The sequence below is a fragment of the Moschus berezovskii genome, chromosome 10 (genome assembly GCF_049115385.1).
Source record: "Moschus berezovskii isolate FMDL1 chromosome 10, NW_MosBer_1.0, whole genome shotgun sequence".
NCBI lineage: Eukaryota > Metazoa > Chordata > Mammalia > Artiodactyla > Moschidae > Moschus > Moschus berezovskii.
In genome coordinates this window covers 58,728,339-58,752,293 of record NC_142469.1, presented here as the reverse complement: position 1 = coordinate 58,752,293, position 23,955 = coordinate 58,728,339, and the positions used below count along the sequence as shown (strand labels likewise).

General features: G+C 40.3%; 1 protein-coding gene across 1 annotated transcript in view; it reads left to right on the top strand.

Annotated features, from left to right (window-relative positions):
- Positions 1-23,955, top strand: part of KLHL32 (kelch like family member 32) — a 217,725-nt gene that overhangs the window by 89,969 nt on the left and 103,801 nt on the right. The window contains exon 4 of the mRNA XM_055433048.2: positions 5,081-5,188. Coding sequence (XP_055289023.1) covers positions 5,081-5,188 — 108 coding nt within the window. The remainder of the gene's footprint in view (positions 1-5,080; positions 5,189-23,955) is intronic.

Sequence of the window (23,955 nt, the reverse complement as noted above, 5' to 3'; positions counted from 1 at the left end):
TGTGGGGAATATTAAAAACTGAAACACTCATCTAATGTAAAATAAAAAAAGGACACTTAAAACAGCTGAAATTTCTTTCAGTTTCTTTTAAAAGAAGCTATAAGAAGTCTAGAAACAAATTTAGAATTACACAGATTGAAAGTTTTGTATTGTAACCTATGCTTTTTAAATTTTAGATCTACAAATGCCTAAGCAGCATCCACTTAACATTATGTCTTTCCTATGAGCATTTTTATCTATAGCCATACTTGATTTAAAAAATAAAACAAAGCAAAATAAAAAATTCTCAGAATTGATACTTCTGATATGTCAATCCTTTTAACCAGAGAATACATAGGAGAAGCTTCGTTCTATTTCATTGTTATCATAAAGTATAAATAATTTCACTAAGAACTTGCCATAATCAGGTACTCTACTGAATACTTTATATGTTCAGTTCAGTTCAGTGGCTCAGTCGTGTCTGACACTTTCGACCCCATGAATCACAGCACGCCAGGCCTCCCTGTCCATCACCAACTCCCGGAGTTCACTCAAACTCACCTCCATCGAGTCGGTGATGCCATCCAGCCATCTCATCCTCTGTCGTCCCCTTCTCCTCCTGCCCCCAATCCCTCCCAGCATCAGAGTCTTTTCCAGTGTACTATTTTATAATCTTCAAGTTTATGAATGGGTACAATTTTTAGCCCCATTTTTCAGATAATAAAACTGAATCATAGAGAGGGTATGTTTGTTCAAGTCACCTGTGATTGTTCAAACTCTTAATTCTTGGTTACAAGTTTGCTGTTTATCACTGTTCTTCACCTATCAAGTATTATGTAATTTCGCCTCTAGTGTTCTTAACCTATGCATAGTACCTTTATTGCCAGTGGCATCATGGGAAGTCAAATCAACTCACTAACTCACCAAATTGTCAAATTTGCCATATTGACCATTCACCTTTGACAGTTTCTAAATGAATATTAGATTTCATTTATTCATGATAAAGTAAATTTTTGAAAGTTAAATATATTCTGAATGTTTGCTGTTTAATCTTACAAATGCAATTGTGTATGCTACATGTTACATACTCCCAATGTCTTTAGGACACTTTGCATGTTATTTTTTATTTTCTCACATTGTAAGATTTAAAATATTCTTTACAAAATTTCTCAGATGGTAAGAGAACAGTAATTTTGTATTTCTAACAAGTTATAATGTTAACTATAAGTTATCAAAGAGAATCTTATTCATTATGAAACTTAAAACTCTACTGTGTGAAATAGAAATGAGGACCTCAAGAAAAAATGTTGTTGTTTAGTCACTAAGTTATGTCTGACTCTTTTGCAATCCCATGGACTGTAGCCTGCCAAGTTCTTCTGTCCATGGGATTTCCAAGCAAGAATACTGTAGTGGGTTGCCATTTCCTTCTCCAGGGGTTCTTCACAACCCAGGGATCAAACCCACCTCTCCTGCATTGGCAGACAGATTCTTTACCACCCCCTAGAAAGAATAATGGACTATGAATTAAATCCACTCATCCCATACATATTAATTTAAAACATAAAGAATTGTGAAGATCAAAAATGAATTTGTCAGAATAAAATATTGCTATAATATGAATATTAATCCATTGGCAAAACAAAATCACTTTTTAAAATTAAAAATATTTTAGTATGAGCTTAAATAGTACTGTCATGTTCAGTAATTTGCTTGAAGGACTCATGCAACTCACTGAAAGCTTGTATACTCACAGATATGTCTGAGAAAGTGTTACAAATAGCTGTGAAAAGAAGAGAAGAGAAAAGCAAAGGAGAAAACGAAAGATATACCCGTTTGAATGCAGAGTTCCAAAGAACAGCAAGGAGAGATAAGAAAGCCTTCCTCAGTGATCAGTGCAAAGAAATAGAGGAAAACAACAGAATGGGAAAGACTAGAGATCTCTTCAAGAAAATTAGAGCTACCAAGGGAACACTTCATGCAAAGATGGGCTCGATAAAGGACAGAAACGGTATGGACCTAACAGAAGCAGAAGATATTAAGAAGAGGTGGCAAGAATACACAGAAGAACTGTACAAAGAAGATCTTCATGACCCAGATAACCACGATAGTGTGATCACTCAGCTAGAGCCAGACATCCTAGAATGCGTAGTCAAGTGGGCCTTAGGAAGCATCACTACGAACAAAGCTAATGGAGGTGATGAAATTCTAGTTGAGCTATTTCAAATCATAAAAGATGATGTTGTAAAAGTGCTGCACTCAATATGCTAGCAAATTTGGAAAACTCAGCAGCAGCCACAGGACTAAAAAAGGTCAGTTTTCATTCCAATCCCACAGAAAGGCAATGCCAAAGAATGCTCAAACTACCACACAATTACATTTATCTCACATGCTCGTAAAGTAATGCTCAAAATTCTCCAAGCCAGGCTTCACTAGTATGTGAACTGTGAACTTGCAGATGTTCAAGCTGGATTTAGAAAAAGTAGAGGAACCAGAGATTAAATTGCCAACATCCGTTGGATTATTGAAAAAGCAAGAGAGTTCCAGAAAAACATCTACTTCTGCTTTATTGACTATGCCTTAGCCTTTGACTGTGTGGATCACCACAAACTGTTGAAAATTCTGAAAGAGGTGGGAATACCAGACCACCTGACCTGCCTCCTGAGAAACCTGTATGCAGGTCAGGAAGCAACAGTTAAAACTGGACATGGAACAACAGACTGGTTTCACATCAGGAAAGGAGTACGTCAAGGCTGTACATTGTCACCCTGCTTTTTTAACTTATATGCAGAGTATATTATGAGAAATGCTGGGCTGGAAGAAGCACAAGCTGTAATCAAGATTGCCGGGAGAAATATCAGTAACCTCAGATATGCAAATGAAACCACCCCTATGGCAGAAAGCGAAGAAAAACTAAACAGCCTCTTAAAGTGAAAGAGGAGAGTGAAAAAGTTGGCTTAAAACTCAACATTCAGAAAACAGATCATGGCATCTGGCCCCATCACTTCATCTATTGATGGGGAAACAGTGGTTGACTTTATTTTGGGGGCCTCCAAAATCACTGCAGATGGTGACTGCAACCATGAAATTAAAAGACGCTTACTTCTTGGACAAAAAGTTATGACCAACCTAGACAGCATATTACAAAGCAGAGATATTACTTTGCCAACAAAGGTCCATCTAGTCAAGGCTATGGTTTTTCCAGTAGTCATGTATGGATATGAGAGTTGGACCATAAAGAAAGTTGAGCGCCGAAGAATTGATGCTTTTGAACTATGGTGTTGGAGAGGACTTTTGAGAGTCCCTTGGACTGCAAGCAGATCCAGCCAGTCCATCCTAAAGAAAATCAGTCCTGAATATTTATTGGAAGGACTGATGCTGAAGCTGAAACTCCAATACTTTGGCTACCTGATGCGAAGGACTGACTATTTGAAAAGACCCCGATGCTGGGAAAGATTAAAGTGGGAGGAGAAGGGGACGACAGAGGATGAGATGGTTGCGTGGCATCACCAACTCAATGGACATGAGTTTGGGTAAACTCCAGGAGTTGGTGATGGACATGGAGGCCTGACGTGCTGCATTTCATGGGGTCGCAAAAAGTCGGACACAACTAAGCAACTGAACTGAATATATCAGAACCAGCCAAGGGAAGAGACACAAAGGGCAGAGTCCCGAAAGGGCCCCAGCATGGCGCGTCTGGCCCTCCTCCACCTGTGGAGTCCTACCCTTACCCACTCTTGACCAGGCTCTGTGACAGTATGCACAGGGGACTGCCAGCCAGGGAAGCTCTCTCAAGTTGTTGGTGTCCAGAGTTTTTATTGGTGTTTACTCACAGTCATCCTATGTGGCTGACCTTTCATCTCTAGCCTCTCCTGGAGGTCAGACTACTACATTTGGTCTCTTGCTTCTCTGGAGGTTACAGCTGATACAGTGTGAACCAAAGCTCCCGTCATAAATTATGTTGTTGTACTGTCATTGGCCATAGTCCCAGAGAACAGAGATGTTCCTTTCAGGCAGGATAGTCTTAGGCCTGGAGAGGTCCTTTGGATAAGGTTAATTCTTCACTACATAGATTTACAGTTTTCTAAATAGTGTATTTCATCATCAGTGGTCCACAATAGAATATTCTCTTTATTACCTGTTAAGTCGAACTTGTTATAGGTGTACAAATTAGTGTTTTTCATTTTTAAAAATTTTATTTATTGTTGGTTGTACCACCTGGCTTATTGGATCTTAGTTCCCTGGCCAGGGATTGAACCCATGCCCTTGACAGTGAAAGTACGGAGTCCTCGCCACTGGACTGCCAGGAAATTCCTGTATTTTTTTAAATTTCAAAGTTTTCATTTGACAAACTGATTTTCAATCAGTTGGCCATTTGGAGAACTGGTTTGGGGGCAGATTGATTTTCACTGAATATCTTAAGACAGTGGTTCTCAGATTCCGGTAAGCATTGGAGTCACTTGATGGCCTATTACAACCCAGGTTACTGGTGGCCCGCCAGGCTCCCCTGTCCATGGGATTTCCCAGGCAAGAATCCTGGAGTGGGTTGCCATTTCCTTCTCCAGGTCTAGGTTGCTGCTGCTGCTGCTGCAGCTAAGTCGCTTCAGGCGTGTCTGACTCCATGAGACCCTATGGACAGCAGCCCAGCAGCCCTTCTGTCCACGGGATTCTCTAGGCAAGAACACTGGAGTGGGTTGCCATTGCCTTCTCCAAGGTCTCGGTTGGAGCCCCATAAGTTTATACTCTAAGGCGTTCCCGGGAGATGCTGATGTTTCCGTGTCCTGCTGGCAAGAACGTTTGGGAATGCTCCCCATTTCAGGTTAGCTCTCTAAGACCCCAGGAGGGAGCCAGTGACTTCAGGGAGAGAACCTGAACCCAAGTCACCCCCAGAGAACAGCTGTGGGATTCAACGCTCCTCTGTGTATGAGGCATGCAGGGCCCTTTGTGTGTTACCAGCAGTGGCTCGTGTGAAGGAAGCCTTGTAGAAGCATTTCAGAAACCAAAATCAATCTTTAACTTGTTTCTTTCTTAGTTTCTCTAGGACTTCATTGTGTTCCCTTGCTTTCTCAGTCCCATAACTGTCTTCCTTTCTCTCCTACCTCAGGCCATGTTCAGTCTTTGTATGGTGGAAAGTGGTGCTGACGAGGTGAATTTACACGGTGTGACCAGTCTTGGCTTAAAGCAGGCTCTGGAGTTTGCATACACAGGACAGGTATGGTACCAGATGTCACCCGAGAGGCTTAACTTCACATGACCAGAGGAGATTATCCTTGAGGAATGAGGTCTAGGTATTTTTCTTGTTATTCATGTCAATGTTACAAAAAAAAGTTTTGCCTCCACTTAATAACTAAAATAATAGAAAGGTAAGTAGAACACTTTGATTTTAAATATGACTCAGAAAACAGCATTTTGATCTTAGCTCAGTGGCTTGCTGATACGATTTTTAAATATCCTAAGGGATTATCATATGGGGAAGAGTTTGCAAGATAACTAGAATTTTCATTGTTATCAGTTCACTGAAGCTCAGTGACTCAATCATGGCTTTATTGACCAAAAAGACCAAATTAAAGCTTTAAAGAGCTGTGTCTAACATCTTGGCACCCTATCCTTTGCATTTATTTCAGGGTCAGGGCCTCAGATTAGAATGTGATGGTTTAAAAGCCAAAGTCTGTTCAGCACTAAAATCAGTAGAGGACCTACAGGAATCTCCAGAGAAATTTCATTTTATTTCTTGCTTTTTAAATGAAAGAATAATAGTGACAACTAACATATGTTAGTGTATGACTGTCAGAGAAAATTGAAACAAAACTGCACATGAACAGTATGAACAGAGATCTGAAGCTTCATCGTTCTTACCTAGTTGAGAGTTAGTGAAACAACTATCAGAGCACACAAAACCCATCTGATAGAATTATTTTAAAATTGAGATGTAATTTTTTTAAGATTTATTTTTGATGTGGAGCATTTAAAAAGTCTTTGTTGAATCTGTCACAACATTGCTTCTGTTATTTATGTTCTGGTTTTTTGGCTACGAAGCATGTGGGGTCTTAACTTCCAGATCAGGAATCGAACCTGCACTCCCTGCATTGGAAGGTGAAGTTCTAACCACTGGACTGCCAGGGAAGTCCCAATTGGGATGTAACTGACGTATAACATTGTGTTAGTTGTAGGTATACAACAGAGTGATTTTCAGTATGTACAACAGAATGATTTACCACAAAACAATGACTGTAATAAGTTTAATTAATGTCTGTCACCACACAAAGTTGACAAATTTTTTGGGTGATGAGGACTTTTAAAATCTTTCACAGCGTGTTTTAGATATGCAGTACAGTATTGTTAACTGTAGTTGCCATGTTGCGCATTATACCCCGGGACTTATCTTAAAACTGTTATATCTTATAAAAGTTTGTACCTTTGACCCCCCTTTCACCCATTTGGCCCACCCTCATCACCCCCTACTTTCATTTGAGAGCTACTCAACAACGTCAGACCAGATACCGAGTAGTTGTTTATCTTCTTTTATAGAGTTTTGTTCTTTCATTTCATTTCATCCAACTTACGTTCAGCATCTTCTGTGCTAAAACAAGGGCTTCTTCTCTTGGCAGGCTCACATCCTGGTGGGGGGAGTCATATACATAATTCCGTGTCCTCACTGTGGTGGGAGGCATAATAGCAGAATACAAGACACAGCGGGGACAAAAGAGAGGATGCAGTTAACTCGGTTCCTCAGTGCAAACCTTCACAGAGAAGGTGGTGTTTGGGTCTTGAAAAATGTTGGGAGTTCAGTTTTTTTACTAGCATTCTTTCTTCAGAGGCATATTAAGGTATATGATATTGTTCATTCTCTTTTCCAGAACTGGTAGAATTTGAGATAGGTTTCATAGAATGTCTGGGTCAGCTCTGGCAACTGGAATGAAAACAGTACGTAGAAAGGAAAAAAAATCAGCCATCAAGTAGTGGGTAGAAAGGAGAATACAAAGGAGATGGACCACAAATGCAGGATCAGCCCAGCCAAATCTCATGCCTTAGAAAAGCAGATAGCGATTGTTCACAGGGTTGTCGAAACATATTCCTAGTGAGGTGAGTGAATACTGTGTCGTGTGCTGTTTAAGTTATAGATGTAAAGAAGGACACCAGTTCTAGTTTGCACTTGTGTATATTTCTGTCTCCACACCTGAATGACAGCTACACCTGCATTTGCCTACGTCTAAAGTATGTTTGATAACCCATAGATCATACTTCACTGATGACCAATGGGGATACAATAGTAAATATTGTTTTTTTTATAAACCTGCCCAAATAAGTACTCTCTATACTTAGATGCCTTAACAACAAAATGGCTTAAGCTTAAAGGCTATAAGGGTGCAAAGCGTGTTTAAATCACTGATAAATGACAGAGCATGAAAACTGCTGTGAATGCAGAGGTAAAACACTCAAATACAAGAGGCTGCCTTATTATTTGCCTTGCTTGTTTTGTGGTTTCTTTCACAATGGTTAAGTTCACATATTATATGTTTTAAATATATATATAAACTTCTGTATATATAAACTTGTACATGCGTTTATATACTTATGTATTTCCTTACCCTGAAAGTCACCCTTTCTTCACCTGTTCATCTCTCCCCCTCTCCCCTTGACAACCAATAGCAGATTTTTTTTTACTGTCTCTATAGTTTTGTCTTCTGAAAAATGTCATATACTTTTTGGAATCATACAGTATGTAGACTTTCCAGATTGGCTTCTTTCACTTAGAAATATGCATTTAAGTTTCCTCTGTGTCTTTTATGACTTGATAGATCATTTTTATTGCTGAGTACTATTCCATTGCATGGATATATGAAGAGCATCTTGGTTGCTTCCAGTTTTTGGTGATTATGATGAAGTTTTATATATATATACATAGACACACACGCACACACATATACACACATATATGTATATACAGACATTGGAAAAGACCCTGATGCTGGGAAAGATTGGGGACAGGAGGAGAAGGGGGAGAGAGAGGATGAGATGGTTGGATGGCATCACTGACTTGTTGGCCAGGAGTTTGAGCAAGCTCTGGGAGATGGTGAAGGGACAGGGAAGCCTGGCGTGCTACAGTCCATAGGGTCGCAAAGAGTTGGACATGACTTAGCAACTGAACAACAATACACAGACACACACTGTACTTTTGGCACAAAGGACCTATGCAACTTGAGCTGAAGATAAGGGCATTAGGGGAGCTGACTTTTGAAGGGTAGTGAAAGTTGCTGTCATGGCCGACTCTTTGCGACCCCATGGACTACACAGTTCATGGAATTCTCCAGGCCAGAACACTGGAGTGGGTAGCCATTCCCTTTTCCAGGGGACTTTCCCAACCCAGCGATCGAACCCAGGTCTCGCGCATGTCAGGCAGATTCTTTACCAGTTGAGCCACAAGGGAAGCCCTTTGAAGGGTAAGGAGACTGCTAGGGAATAGGGAATACGTTTGCAGAAGAAAAATGTGTGTGTGCACTAAAAACAAAATTCTAGGGGGAGACTTAGAGTTGTGTTTATTCTGCCCAGCGACCCATTCTTGATGTTGCAGCCACACAAAGGTGACAGTCCTGCAGCATATACAGCAGTAGCTCATCTTTTCAGATTGTGCACTGAAGGGACAGAAAGTGGGCTGGCATTTCATGGAGCACCGTCTGCAAGAACAAGGGCACTGCCCCAGGCATTTCGTGTGTGCTGTGTAGCCTAATACTCTAGACAGCTCTGAGGAATTTAGTGATCCTGTTTGAAAGACGACAAGCCCTGGAAGATGCAGTAAATGACTGAGATCAATCTCCCCGGTTTGATCCAGTAAGTCAAACCCAGTCCTCTTAATTTTGAATCCTTTCCATTTATTCTTCAGTTCAGTTCAGTTGCTCAGTCGTGTCCGACTCTCCGCGACCCTATGAATCACAGCACGCCGCCAGGCTTCCCTGTCCATCACCAACTCCTGGAGTTCACTCAAACTCATGTCCACAGAGTCGGTGATGCCATCCAGTCATCTCATTCTCTGTTGTCCCCTTCTCCTCCCGCCCCCAACCTTTCCCAGCATCAGAGTCTTTTCCAGTGAGTCAACTTGTCGCATGAGGTGGCCAAAGTATTGGAGTTTCAGCTTCAGCATCAGTCCTTCCAGTGAACACCCAGGATTGATCTCCTTTAGAATGGACTGGTTGGATCTCCTTGCAGTCCAAGGAACTCTCAAGAGTCTTCTCCAACACCACAGTTCAAAAGCATCAATTCTTCGGCGATCAGCTTTCTTCACAGTCCAACTCTCACATCCATACATGACCATGGGAAAAACTATAGCCTTGACTAGACGGACCTTGGTTGGCAAAGTAATGTCTCTGCTTTTTAATATACTATCAAGGTTGGTCATAACTTTCCTTCCAAGGAGTAAGCGTCTTTTAATTTCATGGCTGCAATCAGCATCTGCAGTGATTTTGGAGCCCATTTATTCTTAACCCTTTCTTAATGCTCTATGTCATTAAGAAAAGATTAAGCCATATTGGTTATACCTTGATTTAAGGGGGTGGGAAAGTATTTGGACATTTTAGAAAGTGAACTGTTTTTGATGGTTCTCCCAGCCTGGGTGCTTTTCCAGTCCTGAGTTCATGAGGGCTCTGAGTTGTTGCGTTTGTACTTCATATGTGATTATTCTTTGATGCAGAGTGGAAGTTGGTACAGTCTTTCTTGAGCAACATCCATGGTAGTTTGATTTCTTAAACACCAAAATGACTTTATGATAAATCTGTTTTCTCTTTGAAACATGAACATAGATGATGGTAAAAAATGGAATTGTAGTATACTTGGGAAATGCAAGAAAGCTTTTTCTTACTCTAGAAATGAAATGAACGTTAAGCAAAGAGTTTAGAATAAAAACATGAATAAAAGCATGGTTCTTCAATTTCTTACTTGTTATTTACTAATGTGGACATTTGCTGAAAGATGGTCTTCAGCCATGATATGTATGTAGATTTGTAAAAATATGAGTTAACATTTAAATTATCTACCTAAGCTATTCCTACTGATAGTTGATTATACCTTCAGTCTGTTGTAGTAAGCATAGTATAAAATGTTAAGTATTTTAAGTGCCTGAAAATCATTACTGCCTTGGGAAGGAAATTGAAAGTATGGAGTGGGTGTGATGAATGAGTACCACTGTGTAACAAGGTGTGTGTGTGTGTGTTCCTCCTACACGCTGTTCTAAAGCATAGCCTTCTTAAAATGGTCACAGATATCATCCAGGAAATTTTAAAGAAAAATCAAATTGTCCTCCTAATGCTAATACATCCTCTGAAAATGCGTGCACTTTTCTTATCAAGGAACACACATACTCTGGCTTCACGCTAATTAGAGGCATACCCTTCCTGTGGAAACACCCTGCTTGAGTCACAGCCTGAGCAGAGCCCCACATGCATGGCAGTGCTCGTGGGTGACCTTGCACAGCTATACACAGCAGAACTGGCCGTGGAGAGCAGAGGAGCCAGACTGCAAGTCCTGTTCTGGGCTGGCTCCAGGAGCTAGGTTAAAAGCAAAGGGTATGATGCAAAATTGTCACCGGGCAGATCTGCCATAGGGAGAAAAAGACAAAGTGAACCTGAGAAAATGCCACGTTTTACTTAGTGGTGAGCAAAGGGAATCCTGTTCCCCTGCTGTCCCTCAATCTCCTTGCTTTCCAACTCTGGCCAGGAATCCATTCCTATTTCAGCCCAGTCCTGATAGAAGAGACATGAAAAAGAAGGGGAAAAAAACTGTCTAGGGATGGGAGGAGGGAAGGAGGCTCAGGAGTGATGGGGTATATATATATATATATATATAGTTATGGATTCACAGTTCAGTTGTTCTGTAATACTGACTATTGTGCTAGAGAAACCAACACAAAATTATAAAGCAGCTTTCCACTGCTTAAAAAATAAATAAAACTTTTTTTAAAAAAAAGAGCTTGGGATTGACATATGCACACTGATATATATAAAATAGGTAACCAGCATGGCCCCACTGTATATACAGGGAACTCTACTGAGTACCGGAGAAGGCAATGGCAAGCCACTCCAGTACTCTTGCCTAGAAAATCCCATGGATGGAGGAGCCTGGTAGGCTGCAGTCCGTGGGGTCGCTATGGGTTGGACACAACTGAGAGACTTCACTTTCACTTTTCACTTTCACACATTGGAGAAGGAAATGGCAACCCACTCCAGTGTTCTTGCCTGGAGAATCCCAGGGACGGGGGAGCCTGGTGGGCTTCCGTCTATGGGGTCACACAGAGTCGGACACGACTGAAGTGACTTAGCAGCAGCAGCAGTAGCAGCTACTGAGTACTTTGTAATGATATAAATGGGAAAAGAATCTAAAAAAGAGTGGATATATTTATAACGAATTCACTTTGCTATACAGCAGAAACTAACACAAGATTTTAAACCAAGTACACTTCAATAAACTTTTTTAAAAAGAAGGATTCTAATGGAGATGATGGCTGCCTCAGATGATGCCTCGGAAAACCCAGCCAGTCAGTGAGGAGCACCTAACATCAAGACCATTTCATAAAGATATGAGCGCTGCTCAGCAAGTGTAAGTGAGAAAAAAGTGAAAGTGTTAGTAACTCAGTTGTGTCCGACTCTTTGTGACCCCATGAACTATAGCCCACCAGGGTCCTCTGTCTGTGAAATCTTCCAGGCAAGAATACTCGAGTAGGTAGCTATTCCTTTCTTCAGGGGATCTTCCCAACCCAGGGATCAGACCCAGGTCTTGTGCATTGCAGGCAGATTCTTTGCTGTCTGAGCCACCAGCTCAACAAGTGGAAAAACATGCAATCCTGAAGGCCTTTGATTATGCCTCTTGGAATTTGAGTAGGTAAGGACCAAAAATGAAAGCAAACAGGCCTGAGAGCTACAATAAAGTCTGCTGTATTAACACCCTGGCTGCCTTGATGTTAAGGACGAAAGACTATATGCCAAGTACTGTGATAAAGTGAAAGTTGCTCAGTCGTGTCCAGCCCTGTGTCCCCATGTAATATACGGTCCATGGAATTCTCCAGGCCAGAGTACTGGAGTGGGTAGCTACTCCCTTCTCCAGGGGATCTGAACCCAGGGATCAAACCCAGGTCTCCTGCATTGCAGGCAGATTCTTTACCAGCTGAGCTATCAGGGACTAACTGCCTTCCATATAGTAGAGCAAGGGGTTCAAGCTCATTAGCTTCCTCTTAACTTTCCTGAGAACTCTCCATTCCATGTGTTTTGTCCCTTGCTGCCTGATGGAGCATTTCCAGAAACCCAGTAAAGAGAGAAACTGTGCACTCAATGATAGGTTTGTAATCCCCTTTGAATTTCCCAGAGTACCCCTCTAGGTACTGCTAACTTTGTCAGCCATGAACCAGGCACACTGTATCTGGGCAGATGAAAAGGATTCTTTGATATCTGTTGTTCCCTTGCTTTTCTTTTCACATCCAGTAGCTCCAGCCTGTGGTTCCTCTGCATCATGGAAGAACCTATCTGTGTGGGGACACACATCCTGATTACTGTTCTCTGGTGCAGAGAATGCTTTAGTAGAATCTTCACAAGGACATTTTGTATAACTATTAGTATTAGTATTTTGAACTCTTTGGAAATCTAGAAAAGTATGACACTGTAAAGTGAGAAAGATTTTTTTTTATTAAAAAAAGACTTTTTTATATTAAAAAAGACCTTTTTTAGCTAAAACTGTGCTTATGTAATCAGGAATTGAAAACTAGAAGACATAGCTCCTTAATTTTCTTGCTCTTGTGTAGTCAAGGTTTTCTTCCTGATTCTCATTTGTTTATTTAATGTGTTCACATGACTTTTTTATAGCCCTGATAAGGCAGACACTGTAGCCTTATTTTGATGATCATTGAAAATGTATTTATTCTCTACAATGGAATACTTTTCTCTGGAGACCTGAACATCAGGCCTGGCAGCAGAGTGACAGGAATCTTAATTGGAACTGCCTTCTCATAAACTATTCCTTCAGGAAAAGATGTGTCACTTTACATGAGAAAAAGTCCCCATCAGATTTACTTATTATAAACATAACCTGGTGGAACTAAATGTTATTAGCACATGGAAAAAATCTGGGAGAAATATTTTTTAAATGCTTCATTTGGGAGTAGCATTAGGACCATTCAGTGGTTAAAATATTTTAGCTGCAAAATTCTTTCTTCACCTGGCAGTACCTACAGAAGCCTGGCAAGTAAGAGGCCCCCAGGGTATGCACCCTGTGCCGTAGGCTCCTGAGCACACAGTCTACAATCCACAGACTAAGGAAGAATATTTTGAATTGTGCAGAAAGTGATTATTTTCTTCTTACCTTAATTCTTGTCAAAGTTGTGCCAGAGTCCATAACTGGATTGTTGACATAGAAAAGTTTGAGAAGAGTGAAATGAAGGGGAAAAGTTTGAATTCCATCAGTGAGTTTTCACGTTCTTGGATCTTTTGAAACTCTATATTATTGCCTTTAGAGCGATTTTCTCTTTTTTTATCAGTGGATTATTGAAACAAACGAGCAGATACGTCTGCTTAATGTTTTGGGGTGAGGGATGTTACAGGTTCCCATGTGTGGTTTCCTAGAAAGTGTCAACTAACTTGACAGACAGGAACCATATGCCAAATGAAATTTTTATGGCTTCTGAGAATGTCAAGTAAAATGATAAATCCTTGATGCGGTTTGGTAGTAAAAACTATAAGGACAGGTTGGGGACCTAAGCATTTATTGTGAAAAACTGAGAAGTGAGATTTTAAAAGTTCCGATCCTGCCTGACCCCAGAAGCTTACTTTTCTCAGCTGAGGACCCAAGAACAGTGTCACTGGACCCAAAGCCTGTCTGTTCCTCATGGTCGACAGTAATTCAAAGTGAAGGTCTTTGGGAGCGCCCCTACTTAAAGAGCAGGGTCAGTTTTAACTGACAGTTTGCCTGTGCCAGCCTGTTATCCCTCAGTTCAGTTCAGTACAGTCTCTCAGTCGTGTCTGACTCTTTGTGACCCCTTGGACTGCAGCACGCCAGGCCTCCCTATCCATCACCAACCCCCGGAGTTTACTCAAACTCATGTATTGACTTACATCCCTTTAATCTCATGAAATCCCTGTGTGTGTCTGCTCAGAGAAGACTCAGGCTGTGGTTTGTACTCCAGGCATTACAGAGCCATCTGCTCAGCATAGCAATGTCTAAAATGTTGCAGGTGTGGCCACACTTCTGAGGTCAGCTTTCCAATTTGGTAATAAAACTGATTATTTTGATTAAAAAAAGTATTTCCTGGCTTTTTCTTAATAATTTGTAAATTGAGGATTTCTTAGTTGTCTGATAGTCACTCTGCAGAAACAGAATGGCCCCCTCACCCCCTCAGCGTTTGTTCCAGTGTTGAGACTGATAACAGGACACATGGACCAAGAGGATAGGAAAGGGTTTGTCACTTACATAGTGAGGCTTTCGGGGCTAAAAGGGTGGGTTCCAATAGGTCCAAATATGTCTTCAGAGGGCAAGTAGGGGTGGTTGATCAGCGTTGATGTTTATTGTGGTTAGGAGGTGCGGCTGGAGGATTCTCCATGTGGCTGGAGGATTCTCCATGTAATCCAGAGGCTTGTGTGGTTTGAACTTTCCACCAGCATCAAGGGAGAGAGACCTCAGACTTTGCCTGTATTTTCCCCCAGGTGTGGAGCAAGCAGGGAAGAGGGAGTGGCGGGGCTTGAGAGCTGTCACCGATCAATCACACATCAAAATTGGAGATGGATTCCGTTGCGTTAGTGTAGCATTTCTCTTGAGTGGTAGTCACATTTTAGACACAGACATTTTCCTATGGCACACTGTGAAACTCAGTCACTTGCTGAAAACAAAATGTGTTTGAGCAGTATGCTTACAGCATTTATAATCTTTCTTGGCATAAGTTCTGTGCTGCAGGACCCATTGTGGACCAAGGTACTTGAGCTTATGCATACAGAACATGCACAGTGATGACACTCAAAGGGTCTCTGGATATCTGAGATGATATTAGATGACAAGCATGCGTGTGACCCCTCTCTGTTTTAACCTTGTCTTCATTATACAAAACTTTATTTAAATGAGCTGGATTTGTTCCCAGGTCCTCCTCTCTCCCTCCCACACTCTACCTCCCAGTGCTACCCTACTGCCAGGATGGTGAATAGAAAGAGAAGTGTTTCCTGCGTGCTCTTGATAATGGCTTTATTGTCACAAGTGGAGCAATAAACAATCCTTTCTTTTCTATTTGATGTCCTCCAAAGTAGAAAAAAATATATTCAGTAACTCAAAAGAGTAGGTCAGCCCCATTAAGCTAATTCAGGGTGGATTTTGCACTTCTGTGCACTTGTTTCTCTCTGTTTTGGCAGAAAATGCCATTGCTAGACATTTCTCATTTCATCATGTCCATCTGAGTTTTTCCTTTGCTATGGCAGATGAGTAGCAACTCCTGTTCGGAGTATTTCTAAGCAGACATCATTACAGTTGTGTTCTTTCTTGATCGTTGGAATTTCTGAAGGTTGGCTGTACTCAGAATCATTCCCTAAGGAAATTGTGACCCTTCCTTTAGGTGTCTCATGAAATCATCTCTGAGTGGAGGCAGCTTACCAGTATATTTAGTGGAGATTCTTTTTTTTTATTATTTTTTTATATCTAAAAAAGAATTTTATTAAAAAAGCACAAATGCAAAGAAATGAACAGAGGAAAATTTATGCGTCGAACCTGGACTGGTCACTTATGATAATATACATGCTACAATTCCATTCAATCTAGTGGAGATTCTTGATTAGCTCTTTAGTTATCATAAGAAGATGTCAGCCTATTGATAGCTTTTTAAAGGACATGAACTTTTCCACTTATTCAGCAAAAGAGAATACTTACACTCCAGCCTCAGCCTGTTTGCTAGAAAGCTTTCACTAAAAGTTGACTGGGAGGAATTATACATACAACGAATTCTCAGAAGATATGCAGCCTGCCAGTCTGGCTTGGTGATTCTCAACCTTATCTATCAAGCCTTAATATACAAGGCCACCTTTACTATCCTGAAATGAAATTCCTAATAATATAACTTACCCACAAAAATTACTCTAAATACTAGTAAGAATATCTTGTGTGTGTGTTAGTCACTCAGTCATGTCTGACTCTCTGCGACCATGTGGACTGTAGCCTATGGCCCATCCATGGAACTCTTTAGGCAAGAATACTGGAGTGGGTTGCCATTTTCTTCTCCAGGGATCTTCCTGACCCAGGGATCGAACCTGGGTCTTCTGCATTGCAGGCAGATTCTTTACCATCTGAGCCACCAGGGAAGTCAAGAATATCTTAACCAAATATAAATAATAAACAGAAGGAAAGAAAGTATATTGAAAATAATGTGCAGTTCAGTGTGTAGAGGCTGGAGTAAAACTCTTCACAAGACATAATGAAATAGCTGCCTGTCTATAGCTACAGGTGGAATCCTCATGCTGCATTTTGTGCAGAGTGACACAAAAGGATGTTTTGCTTGAAACTGAGAGATACCACAAGGGCATGCCCTCGGCAACCTGATTTTCTGAAGTACTTAACAACTTGCAGTAAAATTCCTTACAAAACAGTAGTCTTCTCTTGGTTTTTATTGTGGTAGCATTCCTGGAAAATGCAGTGTATCTTGATGCAAAACAAATAAAAACTTGTATATATAAAATAGAGTTCAATTCTGGGCTTAGGGTTTTATGAACAAGTTTTTCACTTATTTACATGTCTGTCTTCCCAAGTGGCTCAGTGGTAAAGAATCCGCCTGCCAATGCAGGAGACTCGGGTTCAATCCTTGGGTTAGGAAGATTCCCTGGAGAAGAAAATGGCAACCCAGTCCAGTATTCTTGCCTGAAGGATCCCATGGACAGAGGAGCCTCGATGAGCTTCAGTCATAGGGTTGCAGAGTCGGACACGACTGAGCTTGCATGCACACACATGTCCAGCACGGCACTCAGATATGCAGGATTGAGGGCAGTTCTTTGCATTTGGTGGCTGTCCTGTGCTTTGCCTTGGTACTGTCCAATAAAGGCCAGTAGTATCCCCCTTCCTGAGACAACTAAAAATATCTGTATGCATTTCCAAATTGCTCCCTACAAGGTTGTACTACCTGCTTTAAGAACCACTGCTCATCTACTCTAAATCTTATATCTAGATCAAGATATCAAGGGAGAAAATCAGAAAACTACATCTGAATTTTGAAGAATCTCGATTAACTTTTACTTTTTATGCAAAGTTTACAAAATACACTTACGTTGGTATTAAAAGTATCACCAGGTAGGTCACTGAATGATAGTCATAATGTCTGAAGGAAGTTTTCCATTAGATCTCAGGGCTTGGAGAATCTAGATTTCATTTCAGTATTTTCATCTTTTTATCTTGTATTAGGCTACATTTTCTTTCTTTTTTTATTTTAATGCTAGGAGGCTTAGAGCCATATTTGCAGGCCATTATTAATAGTTATGAAGATGTGTGTGATATATACACACACATATCTCCTCTCAACCTCACATTGTTTCCTATTTTCTCCTGGCTCGAATTATGTTTCTAAATGTTAAATGCTTGTATTGATGCCTCAGATCCTTCTGAAAATGAGTATATGTAAATAAGAAAAGTGAATAAAAATATTTAGGAGTTCTATCTGAAAATCTCTGGTATCCCAGGGAGTACTTTAATGTTATTTAGGCATGAGTAAAAAGGTGCTACATCTTGTTAGTTCTGCCTCCAAAAATGAAGTGTCTCCAGAATCCCAGGTTGTTCCACAAATAGCCATTCTACTTGCTTCCTAAATTTTTTCCACCCCTATTTTCAGAACTAAAATTAAGAAGTGTGCTAATTTTGTAAAGATAAATTACTATTTTTCATCTTTTGAAAATGAAAAAGATCACCCAGATGTTTATACAAACATGAATGAAAGTGAAAAGCCATATTCACTTAAATTCTCACTAACATACTATGTTATTTTTCTGTTCTTTGCCCCTGGCCTTTCCCCATCTCCTGAGTAATTTAATATAGATTTTTTTGTGATTATAATTTAATGTCTTTTCTGGAATTAGATAAAAGTACATTTATCCATAAATTCATAATATATGCTGCTTTATTGTAATACAGGTTTTTTACAGATTTGGATTATTTAAAATAAATTTGTAGACCTGGAATCACTTGCTCAAGAAGAACATATTTTTTGTGAGAGTGCATTCTGAAGTTTTGCAACAGCTGCTGTTGGACAGTGAATTTTATAAACTTCTTGTCTTAAAAAAGAATTCTTGAGCCCTCTGCTGGAAGTGTGTAGTATTTCTGTTGAGTTAGTAATAGATGGGAGTTTTATAATTCTAAATGTAAGATTGTTTAAAAGAAAACAACCTGATAGCAAATATATGTGGGCTTCATAGTTAATTTCAAGATAAAAACTTAACTAGCCAAGCAAAGCTTTTGAGAAGATTTATATTGCAAGTTGATATTCCATTTGAGTGGAATAATCATGCAAATGTTTCAAATGAAGGGTTAATTCAAATGCATTGAATGCTCTGTTAATTAATGTTCTAAGTTAATTTGTGAATACTTTATTTTCTTTGTATCCTTTATAAAAAACCATTTACAGTTTATCCTCAAATTGAGATCTATTAAATCAGCAAATGGTTCATGAGAACCTACTATGTGTTAGACTCACAGGACATTGGGGTTGTATTGATGGAAGTAATGCTGATTTGTATTGATGGAAGTAATGCCGTGAATGCTTTCTCAAAGTGGGCTGAATGGTGAAATGACAGATCAACACACCATTGCATTTATTGGAAATGGGGCCTCAATTATTAGTGTGTGGAGCATGGTGAGAATGTTCAGTACTCCAAAAGTTACACTAGTTCAGATAGGAGAATGAATTATTGAGCTGGAGTACTTTATAGAGTACTACTTGCAGTTTACTTTGTAGGGAGAAAATGTAGCCATTTGACATATGGTATTTGAATAGATACAGCTCTTTAAAAATTGATTATAACCATGCATCCTTATGTTATCATATGTGTATCAGGGTAGAAACAGTTTGGCACAACCCAAAGAATACAGCCACTGACCTAGAGGGACTCAAGCATGTTTCCAGCCTGTGGCAGCTTTAGAGAATTGTTGACTGAATTCCACGATAAGTATCAACTGCACTGACTGTTGCTGTAAAAAGTTAGCATTTTCACTTCAAATTCAGATTCCAAAATCTCAGTTGGATGCTCACTCTAGCCAGGCAGTGCTAATTTCTTTCCCTGGTAAATTTGCTCTCCTCCTCTTCCTGCAAAGTTTTTCTTTTCTTCTCCTCTTTTCAAATCCTGTCGCCCTCTCATTACCCTGCCCTGGTACACATACGCACACGGGAAACTCAGCTTCCATTGAGAAACATGCAGACAGGAGACACATCTTTTCACCATCGATTCCCCAGACTTCCCAGGTTCTGTGCACTTATTCTGTGTATTCCCATCGTTTATGCTGGAAGAGACATCCTTGCTTTATGAGAGGCTAATCTCCTTCTTCCTCTTATCCTCTCAGACCTCATTCCTGAATCCTCATGTCTGTCTCTTCTGTCATCAGTTTCTCCTCCACTGGCGTATTCCCACCAGTGTGAAAACATGGTTTACTGTTCATCTTTCAAAAATCCCTTTCTTGTTTTTCTCTCCTTCTTCAACTACCATTTATTCCTCTGCTTTCCTTCACAGCAGAACTTATGAAAAGAGTTGCATGAACTTACTCACTCTTCCTCATTTTTACTCCCTGATCCATTCATCATGTCTGGAAGTTTCCATCTTCAGCATCCCACTGAAACTGATCTGATAGTCACAGATATTGCTGGACTGATTTCATCCTGTCCTCTCAGCTGCATTCAACACAGTCAGCCTGCCTCTCCATTGAAGCCGTTTTGTGAATGCACCACACTCCGTGGGTTCTTGTTCTTGTTCCCCCCAGCTCTCCTCCCCATCGTCCCTTCTCAAGGGTCTTTGCTTGTGCCTCCTTCCGTAGGCTCTGAGTTCCTCATATGTCAAAACCCTCCTGTTTATATCTAAACAGCTTCCTCAGTACCATCATCCAGACCCATGTTATTTGGTACAATGTTGTGCTCTTGACTGCTAGTCCCCACTTGCACTCCAGACTAGAGATCAGCAAGCTTTTTCTGTGAGGGTTCAAATAATAAATAGTTCAGCCTTTGCAGGCCATATCCAGCTCTGTTGGAACTACTCAACTCTGCTGTTATGGAATTAAAACAACCAGAGACAGATAAGTAAATAGATGAGCATGGCTACGTTCCAATAAAACTTTATTTATGGATGCATCTTGACCTCTGTCATCCCCTTCTCCTCCTGCATTCAATCTTTCCCAGCCTTAGGGTCTTTTCCAGTGAGTCAGCCCTTTGCATCAGGTGATCAAAGTATTGGAGCTTCAGCGTCAGTCCTTAAAATGAGTTTTCAGGTCCAGTTTCCTTTAGGATGGACTGCTTTGATCTCCTTGCAGTCCAGGGGACTCCCAGGAGTCTTCTCCAACATCACAAGTCAAAAGCATCAATTCTTCAGCACCCAACCTTCCTTATAGTTCAACTCTCACATCCATGCATGACTACTGGGAAGACCATAGCTTTGACTAGATGGACCTTTGTTGGCATTGTCTCTGCTTTTTAATATGCTGTCTAGGTTTGTCATAGCTTTTCTTCCAAGGAGCAAGTGTCTTTTAATTTCATAGCTGCAGTCACCATCTGCAGTGATTTTAGAGCCCAAAAAATAAAGTCTGTCAGTGTTTCCATTGTTTCCCCATCTATTTGACATGAAGTGATGGGACCGGATGCCATGATCTTTGTTTTTTGAATGTTGAGTTTTAAGCTAATTCTTTCACTCTCCTCTTTCACATTCATCAAGAGGCTCTTTAGATCCTCGTTGCTTTCTGCCATAAGGGTGGTGTCATTTGCGTATCTGAGGTTATTGATATTTCTCCTGGGAATCTTGATTCCAGCTTATGCTTTACCCAGCCTGGCATTTCGCGTGATGTACTTTGCATATAAGTTAAATAAGCAGGGCGACAACATACGGCCTTGACATATTCCTTCCCAATTTTGAACCAGTCTGTTGTTCGTGTCCGGTTCTAACTGTTGCTTCTTGACTGCATACAGGTTTTTCAGGAAGCAGGAAAGGTGGTCTGGTATTGCCATCTGTTGAAGAATTTTCAACAGTTTGTTGTGACCCATACAGTCAAAGGTTTCCGCGTAGTCAATGAAGCAGGAGATGTTTTTCTGAAATTCTCCTGCCTTTTCTGTGATCCAACGGGCCTGCCTGATAGCTCAGATGGTAAAGCGTCTGCCTGCAATGCAGGAGACCCAGGTTCGATTCCTAGGTTGGGAAGAGCCCCTGGAGAAGGAAATGGCAACCCACTCCAGTATCGTTGCCTGGAAAATCCCATGAATGGAGGAACCTGGTAGGCTACAGTCCATGGGGTCGCATAGAGTTGGACATAACTGAGTGACTACTTTATATAAGTTAAACGGATGTTGGCAATTTATCTCTGGTTCCTCTGCCTTTTCTAAATCCAACTTGAACATTTGGAAGTTCTCAGTTCATGTACTGTTGAAGCCTGGCTTGGAGAATTTTGGGCATTCCTTTGCTAGCATGTGAGATGAATTCTATCGTGCAGTAGTTTGAACATTCTTTGGCATTGCCCTTCTTGGGGGTTGGAATGAAAACTGACCTTTTCCAGTCCTACGACCACTCCTGAGTTTTCCATATTTGCTAGAATATTGGGTGTAGCACTTCAACAGAATCATATTTTAGGATTTGATATAGCTCAGCTGGATATTTTTTTTATATATCAGCATATTATTCATCTTTTGAAGTTTTCCAACCTATTTTAAAAAATTAAAAGCATTCTTAGGCATTAGCACCCTAAAATAAAATACTTAGGAAGAAATCTGTCAAAATATGAACAAGATCTGTGTGAGAAAATTACAAAATTCTGATAGAAGGAATCAAAGGACTAAATAAATGGAAAGAGCTTCCATGATTATGGATAGGAAGATGCGACACTGTTAATATGTCACTCTCCCTTGCAATCCTAATCATAATCCCAGTTAGTTGTTTTGTTGATATTGACAAACTGTTCCTAAAAGTTCTATGGAGAGAGGCAGAGAACCCAGAGCCAATAGAACATTGAAGAAAAACGATTGGAGGACTGAAATTGTCTGAATTCAAGTTACTATAAAGCTATAGTAATCAAGACACTGTGGTATTGGCTGGAAATAATAGATGAATAGATCAGTGGAACAGAATACAGAAACCAGAAATAGACCCAGATAGATATGGAAAACTGATCTCTGACAGAGGAGCAAAGACAATGCAATGGAGCAAAGATAGTCTTTTCACAAATGATGCTGAAACAGCTGAACATTCACATTCAAGAAAATGAGTCTAGCCAGACCTTATGCCCAAATAAAAATCAACTCAAAATGGATCATAAACCTAAATGTAAAATGCAAAACTATAACGCTTCTGGAAGGTAACAGGAGAACACTTAGATGATTTAGATGACTTTGGATATGGCGATGACTTTTTAGATACAATGCCAGAGGCATGACTCATGAAAAAAATAATTTGATAAGCTGTATTTCATTCAAATTACAACCTGCTCTGCAGAAGATTTATCAAGAGAATGAGCATACAAGCCACAGATTGGGGGACAATGTTCACAAAAGACACATCTTACAAAACTAAACATATTCTTAATCATGCAATACAGCAGTCACATACCTTGGTATTTCCCAAAGAAATTGAAAACTTAACATTCACACAGAAACACGCATACAGGTGTTTATAGCAGTTTTATTCATAATTTCCAAAAGTTGGAAGCAACCAGGACATCCTTCAATAGACAAATGGATAACTGTGGTATATCTAGACAATGGAGTATTTTTCAGCACTAAAAAGAAATGGCCTATCAAACTATGAAAATACCTGGAGAAAACTTAAGTGCTTACTGCTGAGTAAAAGAAGCCAATCTGAAAAGGCTACATACTTTGGGATTCCAACTGTATGGCATCCTGGAAAAGGCAAAGCTTATGAAGATAATACATGCCTCCTGAGAAATCTGTATGCAGGTCAAGAAGCAACAGTTAGAACTGGACATGGAACAGCAGACTGATTGCAAATTGGGAAAGGAGTAATTAAAGCTATATATTCTCACCCTGCTTACTTAACTTGTATGCAGAGTACTAGAGATGCTGGGCTAGATCAGGCACAAACTGGTATCAAGATTGACAGGAGAAATATCCGTAACGTCAGATATGCAGATGACACCACACTTATGGCAGAAAGCGAAGAGGAACTAAAGAGTCTCTTGATGAAAGTGAAAGAGGAGAGTGAAAAAGTTGGCTTAAAACTCAACATTCAGAAAACTAAGATCATGGTCCCATCCCTTCATGGCAAATAGATGGGGAAACAGTGGAAACAGTGACAGGCTTTATTTTGGGGGGCTTCAAAATCACTGCAGATGGTGACTTCAGCCATGAAATTAAAAGATGCATGCTCCTTGGAAGAAAAGTTATGACCAACCTAGATAGCATATTAAAAAGCCAGAGACATTACTTTGCCAACAAAGGTCCATCTAGTCAAAGCTATGGTTTTTCCAGTAGTCATGTATGGATATGAGAGTTGGACTATAAAGAAAGCTGAGTGTCAAAAAACTGATGCTTTTGAACTGTGGTGCTGGAGAAGACTCTTGAGAGTCCCTTGGACTGCAAGCAGATCCAACCAGTCCATCCTAAAGGAAATCAGTCCTGAATATTCATTGGAAGGACTGATACTGAAGCTCCAATACGTTGGCCACCTGATGTAAAGAACTGACTCATTGGAAAAGACCCTGATGCTGAGAAAGACTGAAGGCGGGAGGAGAAGGGGACGACAGAGCATGAAATGGTTGGATGACATCACCGACTCAATGGACATGAGTCTGCGC